The sequence below is a fragment of the Hemitrygon akajei genome, chromosome 8, assembly GCF_048418815.1.
Source record: "Hemitrygon akajei chromosome 8, sHemAka1.3, whole genome shotgun sequence".
In the NCBI taxonomy this organism is placed as follows: domain Eukaryota; kingdom Metazoa; phylum Chordata; class Chondrichthyes; order Myliobatiformes; family Dasyatidae; genus Hemitrygon; species Hemitrygon akajei.
This window is the reverse complement of record NC_133131.1, coordinates 84181673-84193766: the sequence shown is the minus strand read 5'-3', so window position 1 is coordinate 84193766 and position 12094 is coordinate 84181673. Positions and strand designations below refer to the sequence as shown.

The window sequence follows — 12094 nt, the reverse complement described above, 5'->3', positions numbered from 1 at the left end:
GAAAGATCAGAGGAGAATGACCAGACTGGCTCAATCTGACAGGAAGGTGGTAGTAAATCAAATAAACATGCGTGACAACAGTGGTGTGCAGATGAACATCTCTGAATTTACAACTCATCAGACTTTGAAGTGGATGGGCTGCAGCAACAGAAGACCATGAACATACACTCAGTGGTCACTTTATTAGGTACTCCCTATACTTGTTTTCAAAGCTATCCATCAATCCCATTCCCCTATCTATTTCTCTGAACCCTATTCTCACGTGCCTATCAGCTTCCTAATACCCTTGCCACCCATTTACATTAGAGATAATTTACAGTAGTCAATTAACAAACTAACACATTTGGGATGTGACAGGAAACTGCAGCACACAGGAGAAACCCAAGAGGGCACAAAGAATACATGGAGTACCTGACATCAGGATTGAAACCAAGTCACTAAGCTGCAATGCAGCAGCAGTAACTGCTGCACCACTGTTGAAGGTGGCACAACTCAACATGCTGTAGTCATCTCCCTGAAATCTCTGTTTGGATTCTGAAGAAATTTTCAGTGCTGATTGGTAAGATCTGGAGATGTACATTTTTAGTAAGAATTGCTATAACCCAACAGAAAAAAAGTTTGCACCTGAATATCTCCTAAGCTAGAACTTTCAGATGGTTTTTATTTTCACTGACAAGTTTATATTTATATCTCAGCCTTTAGGCAGTGTAAAAGCATGCAGAGCATGATTGGACTGTCTGACCTATAGCAATCTTCTGCTATTCCCTTGTTATTCCCATTTAAACACTTCTATTATTTGAAGTGAAAGCAATTCCTATAGTTGAGAACCATGAGAAAAATAATTCTGAAACATGAAAGATGCTAGGACTCCAGAACCCTATTAAGTAGCCAGAAGATGGCTTTAAATAGAGTCCGTCCAATCCTGATGTGCACATTGCTTATGGAAACACAAATATTCCATTTTGCTCTCCACTCAACTTAAAGAAACAATTTCAGTAGAACCTTTTATATCAAGTAATTCCAGGCTCTTGAATGTAGTAGCAGTTTCTTTTTTCTGCACAAAAAGGTTTCGTCATTATCACTCTGAAATATGGGCAAAATAGATTTGGAACATTTTTTCTACAGCGTTACCCAAAATAAGATATTTGGAATGCAAGAGAAATCCAATAATATTCAAATTGAGAAAGTATTTAAACTACACTTAACTTGTTTATCTTTAATTATCTTTCCAATAAGCTTGTCAGCTATGTAAAAGATAATAATTTCTTAATACAAGAAAAATATCATGTTTATGCCAATCGTATTTTATACATCAAACACCATTCAAAACATTTTTCACTACCAACTTTGACCAAATATTCAGCCTCGAGGTTTAATGGCAACCCTCACAAAACAAGATACCTTCCAATTAACAAACAAGAGAAAATCTGCAGATGCTGGAAATCCAAGCAACACACACAAAATGCTGGAGGAACTCAGTAGGCCAGGCAACATCGATAGAAAACATTTCAGGCCAAGACTCTTCGGCAGGACTGATGAAGAAAAGATGAGGAGTAGATTTAAAAGGTGGAGGAGTTGACAGCAATTAACAACTTGTTCTCCTTGCCACTGAGGGTGCCAAAACTTACGCCAATACACAATAACATACTTTAAAAGCCAGGGAAATCCAGATTAATTTAAATATCTACCATCACCAGCTGTATCTAGAGATCGAAGATGCTGCAACTCATCTGCAGCTCTCTCTTTTACTGCTTCCAGTTCCACAACTTTGTCACTTAGTTTGATAATATTCAGAAAAGCTTCATAATTACAATTGGCATCACGAATCTGAAACAAAAATACCCCAACATTTCATAAACCCGTGCGATTTAGTCTCAATCAACAATTTCAATACAAAAATATCCCAAAAATGCATACTGTTAAAATATAAAATTTAAAATTTACTTCTAATAATTAAAACAAACATTGCTGATTTTTCTACACATTTCAGTTGTTGATAATTCTTACTTGTTCACAAATTACTGATCACAGAGCTACCATTCGACAAAAATAACTAAAATTCCCAGTTATTGCCAGTACACAAACTGGCACTTAGCAATTAACCTTGTCTTCATAATCTTTAATACAAAAATTAACAGAGAAATGTGTTCTTTACATATCACCCCTTATACCCCTTATTTCCTTTATTTCTCTAATGAGATACAGTTGTATAATAATCTTTTCTCTATTTTTTGTTTTGCTCAAATGTATTAAATTTAACATTGTAGGAAAGAAATGCTTATCAAGACAATTGATGAAATTGGCACAATTTCATTAATCAGGAATGTCACTTACCATCCATATAATATACTGATTAACAAAGTCAGGATCACTAAGCTGGTCAATTAATGGAAGAAGAATTCCCTTTGCCAAAATTTCCTGAAAAATCAGAGCAATTCTTTTGACTAGATTAGCATTTTGAAAATATAATTAAGCTTTTCAAAAATACACTCTTCATTGAAAATGGGGATGCAAGTGATTAAATAAACAGATCGGAGGACTGAACTATGAATTCCAAAGGCACGACTGCAAATCCTACTAATGAAACTGGGAATTTAAACTCAGTTTAGATATATAACCTTCTGAATTTTGTAATTAGAAGTAAAGACCTATAGCATCAGGGCTGACTCTATAGTCTAGCTTATTCATTCATATTAACAGCCATTACAATGAAACAGAAACAAATAAAATTAGATTGAACAAATAACAGCAAAGTTACTCCAACCCAGTTAATACTGTAGAATCCTTATGAGCTCTTGGGACCTGGTGCTTAAAACAAGAAGAATCCCACTCAAGTAGCAACCTTGCAGCTATCCTAATATCTTAACGTACGGTAATTTGCCAGGCTTTCCAATTACAACTTTGGTTATTGCTTCACCAGCTATAAAGGACAGTCACTAGGAGATTAATATCAACTCCCAACTCCCTGAAATAACATAACATTAAGTAAAACTAAAAAACTTCTCCAGATTAAAAGTGGAAAACCTCTTTAGATTACCATGCATCACTGCTATTCAGCTAATGAATAATGATAATGATTCATTATTAATGAATCACAATTATAATGATCCCTGGGACATGAAAGGGAACATACCATCTGGTATCCACAAAATCTCTTGTCCATTCTGCCAGCTATTGAATCCCCCCTTCCCTTGTGAACCACAGAACCAAACTCAGTGCAAGAGATCTCGTCACTGCGGCTTTTCCCTGGTAGGCCATTCAACCCCAACTCCTCCCCAACAGTATCCAAAGCAGTATACTCATTGAGGGAAATGGTCTGCCTATTCCCTATCCCTCTCCTGATAGTCACCCAGCCACCTGGTTCCTGCAACTAAGGTGATTATCTCCTTGTAGCTCTCATCTGCCTCCTCCTCATTCTTCTGGTCATCCAGCTCCAGTTCCCTAACATGGTCTGTAAGGAGCTGCATTCAGGTGCAAATGTAGCCATCAGGGAGCCTGGAAGTTTCCCAGATCTCCCTCATCTTGCATGAGGAGCACACCACTAATCTGTGACCCACTCTCAATAGTCTTGCTAGATTTATATAGTCAAAGAAAGAGAAAACTCAGAAACCTCAACCTAGTCTCTGCCTCTTCATGCCGTAGCTTCTTGAGCCAGACTCAGCTCCCCACTCTAACACAAGTCCATTCCAATAATGTCCACCATCATGATGGCTGCCTCGCTTAAACTTCACTTCTTTTTGTTTACCCTTGCCAAGTGCCTAATTACCCAAATAATTTCCAGCTCCACAGAATGTTCCAACAGGCCCCACTCACATTTTAAATCTGATGCTGAAGTCTACAAACAACTGCCTCTGAGATTTCAGGTTCTGTAGAAAGCCCTGGTTTTGTATCCCAACCACAGTAGAAAATGGCTAATAAATGTTTAGAAATAAAGAAATCAATACTGAACATATTAACATGTAGGGCCTACACCCATGAATAATTGAAAAAACTAGAACTTACTTAGTACCTCATCACACTCTCAAACTCTTGGCAGTGAAGGAAGTCATGTACTGGGAAAAGCCCAGTTTCATTAGCAAAATTGTTGTTCTTAAACAGAAAAATGTCGTGAATCTAAATGAGTTAATGATTTTGTTCAGAATCTCATCATAATACCTATGGATGAATGTTTATCTTTTAATAAGGAAGGCAGTTATACTGCTACTCTGTAACTTTTACAGTGACTAGGTCACAGAGATGCTTGCAATAACCCTTTCAAGAGGCACTGTAACAAGCTAGATATATAAAAGGTAATGACAACTGTTTTAGCCATCATGATACATGTCATGGATCTCTAGACCATATATGATATTTTTATCTATATACCTATCTATTTACAGATAGGTGCATTAAGATGGTCGATCCAAAACCTGATGAAAATTTTAGGATTCGCAGGGCTTCAATGACAATAATTTTTTTTTGTCAATTTTGTTCATCCTCTGGTGCTCACCCATATTAAATTCAGTTTAATAACTTGCCAATGCTTGGACTAGTAAGTTCTAATATTTAAATTGATAACTTATCCTGCAGGTAAGGTAAATTTCACCAGTTCTTTTGAAACCTCCAGAATTATGAAGTGTGATCAGGAGAGAATCTTCTGTAGTTATGGACTATAATTTAAATATCTAATTGCCACAAAATTTAGCAGATATGATTTCAACCAAATGCATCTTCAGAAATGATTAAGCAATATTATTTGGCAGCTGAAAAATAGTTAAGAGCTCACATCACATTTTGCAATCATATAATCAGATTGAAGAAGAAACCAGCTCGTCTCACCCTCAGGAAATATCTCATGTTCTTGTTATGGAAGTCTCCAGCAGGAAGAATCAAATATAATAGAACCTCACAGAGATCTCTCAAGAATGCTGCAAAAGTAAGCAACTTGAAATCAACAACTGTAAATGCCAGTCATATACTGTAACTTCTGTAATTTTTTTTTATCCCATTAATCATTACTTAAGTTGTAACCATAGTAGAACTAATTTAGGTAAGAAATGTGTTTTATTTTTTCTTCTATTTGTAGCATTTGTCAACCCACCAAAGAAAGCATTCTGAGTGCATAATGGCTTGGCACAGTAACTGCTTTGTATGTGACCATAAGAAATGGCAAAGTATGGACACAGTACGCCACAGGAACTAGCCTCCTCTCTCCATGCACTCTAGTTGCCTCAGTAAAGCAGCCAGCATAATCAAGGACCACCCACCTCAGACATTCCCTCTTCTCCCCTCTTCCATGGGGCAAGAAGATACAAACTCCTGCTAGCATGTACCATCAAGCTCAAAGACACCCTACTGTTATAAGACTATTAATGGTTCCCTTGTACAAGATGAACTCTTGACCTCAAACTATCTATTTATGATCTTACAATTCACTGTTTATCTGCACTGCCTTTTCTCTGCAGCTGTTACACATCATTTATTGTTTTATCTTAATGCACTATGCAAGGATCTAATCTATATAACAATATGCAAGTCAAGCTTTTCAGTGCATCTTTGTAGGTAACAGTAATACATTAATTCCAAAAAATATATCCATCAAGGCCAGGAAATATATATTTCAGTTTTTTTCCAATATACATTTCATTAATACTGTGTTCAGTGGAAGGATGGAGTACTTTATTTTAGCTCAATTCCTCTACTATCCTGTTGTAAAAAAGACATCTGTAAAGGAAAACTGAAAGCAAAATGTTTTAAAAGTTTACTAGAAAATAAACACAAAGCTACGCCACTACTTTGTCATGCATTTTTTATAGCAACAGCATTCACCATAATTTTTCTAAATATTCTTTGAATCAAGAGGCTTCTGGAATACGTTAGGTTTGAAATGACAATCAAAATTGTCTTTATCATTTCTCCCCTTGGTTCCTACTATAAACGTATCCAATGTATTATAACTTGGCATGCTATGGTGTGAACATCTGGTCTCCTGGGGCAGGTGTGAACTGTACAAAAGGGACAGGTTGCACTTGAACCCGAGAGGAACCAATATTCTTACAGGCATATTTACTAGAGCTGTTGGGAGTGTAGTAAACTATTATGACAGGGGAATGGAGTCAGTATGATAGAGCTAAGGATGAGCCAGCAGGTTTACAACTAAATGATGGGTGTAACATGAATGTAAGGAAGGGCAACCTAATGCATGGATACAAATGCAGACAGAGCAAACAGTTAAATTGTACCACAGGGGCAAAATTCAAAAGGGAGAAAAATGCAGGACTGAAAGTGCTGTATTTAAATGTGTGTAGCACGTAGAATAAGGTGGATGAACTCGTGGCACAATTAGACGTTGGTCAGTGTGACGTTGTGGGCATCACAAAGGCAGCCATAGTTGGGAGCTCAACATCAAAGGATATACTTTGTATTGAAAGGGCAGGTAGGAAGGAAGGCATAGGTGTGGCTCTGTTGGTAAGAGATGGATTAACATCTTTAGAAAGAGGTGACATAGGGTCAGAGCATGTCAAATCTTTCTGGGTGGAGTTAAGAAACTGCAAGGGTAAAAAACCATTACGGGAATCATATATAGTAGCCAAGATGAGGGGTTGAGATTACAAAGGGAGCTGCAAAAGGCATGTAATACAGGTAACATCACAATTGTAATGGGGAACTTAACATGTAAGAGGATTGGGAAAATCAGTCTGGTGACAGATCGCAAGATAGCAAATTTGTTGAATGCCTACAAGGTGGCTTTTTAGAGCAGTTTGTGCTTGAGCCTACAAGGGGAAAGGCTATCTTAGATTGCGTGTTGTGTAATAACCCAGATCTTATTAGAGAGCATAACATAAAGGAACCCTTAGGAGAGAGTAATCATAGTATGATTGAATTCATACTGCAGTTTAAGAGGGAGAGAGAAGCATAAGTCACATGTATAAGTACCACAATGGAATAAAGAGAAATACAGAGGCATGAGAAAGGAGCTTGCGCAGGTAGATTGGAAGATACTGGCAGGGATGACGGCAGAGCAGAGAAGGCTGAAGTTTCTGGGAATAGTTCATAAGGTGCAAGGTAGATTTGTCCCACAGAGGAAGAAGTTCTCAAATGGCAGAAGTAGGCCACCGTGGCTGACAAAAGAAGTTAAGGACTGCCAAGGGCATACAAGTTAGCAAAAGAGAGTGGGAAGTTGGATGATTGGGAAGCTTTTAAAATCTAACAAACAGCAACTAAAAAAGCTATAAGATGAAATATGAGGGCAAACTAGTCAATATAAAGGATACGAAAAGATTTTTCAGTTGTATAAACAATAAAAGGGAAGTGAGAGTTGATACTGGACCACTTGAAAATGACTGGTGAAATAAATTATTAAGGAGACAAAGAAATCGAATATGAATTTAATGAGTACCTTACAAAAGTCTTCACTGTGGTGGACTGTTGGTGAGTGTCAGGGAGCAGGAGTGTACACCATTGCTATTACAAAGGAAAAAGTGCTAGGCAATCTCAAATGTCTTAATGTGGATAAGTCACCTGGACAAGATGGACTACACCTCAGAGTCCTGAGAGAGGTTGCTGAAGAGATAACAGATGCATTGGTCATGATCTTTCAAGAATCACTTGATTCTGGCATGGTCCCAGAGGACTGAAAGATTTCAAATGTCACTTCACTCTTTAAGAAGGGAGGAAGGCAAAGGAAATTATTGGCCAGTTAGCCTAACCTGAATGGTTGGAAAAGTTTTGGGAGTCTATTATTAATGATGAGATTTTGAGGTACTTGGAGACCAATGATAGAATAAGTCAAAAGTCAGCATGCGTTCTGTCCAGGGAAATCTTGCCTGACAAATCTGTTAGAGTTCTTGGAGGAAGTAACAATCAGGGTGGACAAAGGAGAGGCAGTGGATGTCATTTACTTGGATTGTCAGAAGACATTTCATAAGGTGCCACACAAAAGGCAGCAAGTGGGAATAAAAGGGACCTTTTCTGGTTGGTTGCCAGTGACTAGTGGTGTTCTTCAGGGGTCAGTATTGGGAGTGCTATTTCTCATATTGTTTATCAATGATTTAGTTAATGGAATTGATGCCTTTGTGGCAAAGTTTGTGAATGATACAATGATAGGTAGATGGGTAGGTAGTGCTGAGGACTTGGACAAATTGCAAGAATGGGCAAAAAAATTGGCAGATGGAATACAGTGTTGGAAAATGTATGATAATACAATTTGGTAAAAGGAACAATAGTGCAGACTATTATCTTAATGGGAAGAAAATTCAAACATCAGAAGTGCAGTCTTCGTACAAGACTCCTAGAAGGTTAATTTATAGGTTGAGTCTGTGGTAAAGATGGCAAATGCAATGTTGGCATTTATTTCAAGGTAAAGAGAATATAAAAGCAAGGAGACAATGCTGATGCTTTATAAGACACTAGTCAGGCTGTATTTGGAGTATTGCAAATAGTTTTGGGTTCCATACCTTAGAAAGGATGTGTTGTTGTTGTAGAGTCCAGAGGAGATTACAAGGATGATTCCAGGAATGAAGGTGTTAACATGAGGAGCATTTGGCAGCTTTGGGCCCGGAATTTAGAAGAATGCAGAGGGGGGAATCTCATTGAAACCTACCAAATGTTGAAAGGACTAGATGTGGAAAGGATGTTTCCTATGGGGGTATCCCAAACTAGAAGACATAGCCTCAAAATTGAGGGGCGACCTTTTAGACCAGACACTAGGAGAAATTTTTTTTAGCTAGAGAGGAGTGAATCTGTGGAATGTTCTGCCACAGAATGAGAAGGCATTCAGAACAGAAGTTGATCATTTCCTGATTGGTCAGGGCATCAAAGGATATGGCAAGGAGGCAAGTGTCTGGGGTTGAGTGGAAACCAGATTCAGCCATGATGAAATGGCACAGCAGACTCGATGGGCTTGATGGCCTAATTCTGCTTCTATGTCTTATGGTCTTTAGCTGATATTAACTCCCGTTCTACACTGCTTGATAAAACAGCACATTGCTCCACAGCATGAGGGTGAAAGATGGCATGGAGAAACATGAGAGAGGGGTGCAATGACAGACACAAACTGAAACATTTTAAAGATTGTGTGGGTACAGTTGAAAGAAAAGTGACATGCATTATCTTATTTTAGGATTTTCTTCCAAATAGCTTGAGCTAATTTGAATATTAAAATCCAAATAGTTTGCTTGATTTGAAGAAAAAAATGTGGTCAACTTATCATATTTTTGTTCCATGTTCTATGAAAAGTCCAACAACAAAACATTGTAAGTAAAAATTCTGACCTCTTGCTTAAAAATTCAGGATTTCCATGTTTTAGAAAAAGTCCTGAACCTACTGACATGCTGTTTTAAAAATCTATTTTAAAACTGAAGATTTAATTATAAATTTCTTTAACATGCGTTAACAATTATTTGTCAGTCATCTTAGATGACTGTAACATATAGAAAATAATTTCAAAATTGCTCAATTTATCAAGAAAAATAAGACATACTGAACACAAGAAAACAAAAGAATAAGCCATTTTGGAAAATAACATCTTTATTAGAAATATCTATGCTTCATAGTTAGGCTGTGTACATTTTGTAACTTGTATTTTATTCATAAATTCTGCTTCCTCTGCACAGATTAAACTTGCCAAGATGGAGATAAACATCAAAATCAAGAAACAATACAACGTGGAGATGACTTTAGGGAATTTATTAAATATGCATCGAATGATTTCTGCAACTTGCACATTTCAAATAATGACTAATGATCCAAATAAACTGCATACAAAAGGCAGTTTTAAGTTCTGCTAACTGTTTCGTTTCCCCAAAGAAATTGCCTGACTTGCTGAATAGCTTCAGTACATTCCTGTTTTAAAGTTTGTAAAATTTGCTTTTTTTTTGTCTTATTTTAAGGCTAAATTGCAAGCTAACTCAAAAGGCTGATATATGACTGCAACAAATCACTGAGCAGAAACTGATCAGAAACACAGCATATCAAGTTGCATCAAGTACAAAGAACTGGATAAATTGATGCATTAGTCTTTACAATCAACAAGCTTTGAAAGGCAAGTCTGCTCCTGAACATTTCAGTAAGCATGGTGTTGTCCATTCGTCCCTGCTGTTTTGTTGATTAAAGGTGCCTTTCTACAATTGTGCTGCCCTCTCACCCAGTATTTCATACCCTTTTATCTATCTCCCATGCTAACAACTGATTTCCTTAGCTATTTCACCCGATCTTTAACAAAAACTATTACTAGCCCCATTCTTTGTTTTTACAAATTCAGCTATTCCTTACCATCCTCACTTTCTTACAGACTGAGCTATGTTTAAATGAGACTCACACCAATTATTTAGAATTTTGTCACAAAAATTGTTTTCCTCAGTGAAATTGCCCTTTGAACACATCAAACACACTTCTGCTCTCACTGTCACAGTTCTACCCTTAGTTTTACTTCTTTCAAGTACTATACCTACTTTCTGGATTTCCTGAGTATATTCTGCTTTTGATTATCTACATGTTTCCACTATAATTGCACAGTATAAATTGGCACCAGCCTTTACGATCAGTATGCTTTAAATATAATGATATTTCAGCACAGTCTTTATTAGTCAGCATCATTTCAACTGAGCATCATCATTTACTTCTTGACCTGGACCTCTTATTTTCTATTTGCTTTCATTATCTTTATAACACTACCTGATGATAATTATGGTATTAAGGTACACCAAAAGCACAACAAGAAATGAACTTTGTTCAGATGAAAAATAGCTCCTTTCTGCATCTGAAAACCCTTTTTAGTACAAAGGCTAAACAAAACAAACCTTCTTCATCTTTGCTTGAAGTACAAATGAGGTCACGGCACACTTCACGCTCCATTTCTACTTCAACTTCAAAAAATGTTTCAACAAATTCTTCAGAGATATCTAAAATGACAGAATCACTGATCTTAACATATTGAAATCAACATTATTACTGCTATTGATAGGTGTGTTTGATAATATTAGTTAAGTAAAATGCAGACCAATATAAATACAGGAATCTCAACTTCTTTCATCAATGGTTAGGTTTAGAGGGCCTTGTCGAGCAACAGCAAAGGCATCTTTAAATTTTAACTCATTAGTTATAAAGGCTAATGCAGCAGCAGCATGTTGCTTTTTCTTGAGGTGTGGTTGAGGTTGTAATAAGTATATTCAATTTCTTGAGATCACTAATGTTTTAACTTTATGCTGTTTTAAATTATGATCTGATCTACCCTATTTCACCCCCAAATGTATGATTTCACTTATCTTGGTTTAAATTCAGTTGCATTATCAGCTATTTCTACCATTATTCCTGCAACTGAATGATGGAGTAGACTCGAGGGGCTGAATGGCCTACTTCTGCTCCTATATCATATGGTCTTACGGTCTTAACTTTCTTCTCTTATCAACATTAAGACCACGGAGAGCAGGCTGCATCACTGTCTGGTATGGAGGGCCACTGCACAGGACTGAAAGAAGCTGCAGAAGGTTGTACATCTAGTCAGCTCCATCTTAGGTACTAGCCTACAAAGTACCCAGGACATCTTCAGCGAGCGGTGTCTCAGAAAGGCAGTGTCCATTATTAAGGACCTCCAGTACCCAAGACGTGCCCTTTTCTCACTGTTACCATCAGGAAGGAGGTACAGAAGCCTGAAGGCACACACTCAGTGATTTAGGAACAGCTTCTTCTCTTCTGCCATCTGATTCCTAAATGGACATTGAATCTTTGAACACTACCTCACTTTAAAAAAAAAACAGTATTTCTGCTTTTGCACTTCTTTAAAATTTATTTAATATATGGAATTGATTTACTTATTATTTTTATTTTTTTCTCTGCTAGATTATGTATTGCATTGAACTGCTGCTGCTAAGTTTAACAAATTTCATGTCACATGCAGGTGATAATAAACCTGATTCTGATTCTACTTTTGATTAAGAACTTTACCAACCAATTTGTGTTATCCATATAAAAAATTACCCTTTCCACTCAAAGTTGAAACCTCTTTGAACTCGAGTTTTTCAAATTTCATATTCACTTTCTTATCAAGATGGATGAGTCACATTCTTACATCAGGTTCAAAATGTGTATACTATGTGTGAATGTACTTACATGAAAA

At 36.9% G+C, this 12094-nt stretch overlaps 1 protein-coding gene across 6 annotated transcripts in view; it reads right to left on the bottom strand.

Annotated features, from left to right (window-relative positions):
• The window catches only part of snx13 (sorting nexin 13), a 180663-nt gene that overhangs the window by 69889 nt on the left and 98680 nt on the right, over positions 1-12094 (bottom strand). For all 6 annotated transcript variants that reach the window (XM_073054106.1, XM_073054107.1, XM_073054108.1 and 3 more), the window contains 4 exons: positions 10779-10880; positions 4819-4907; positions 2335-2418; positions 1689-1827 (listed from right to left, as the gene is read on the bottom strand). In XM_073054106.1, the coding sequence (XP_072910207.1) occupies positions 1689-1827; positions 2335-2418; positions 4819-4907; positions 10779-10880 (414 nt within the window). The remainder of the gene's footprint in view (positions 1-1688; positions 1828-2334; positions 2419-4818; positions 4908-10778; positions 10881-12094) is intronic.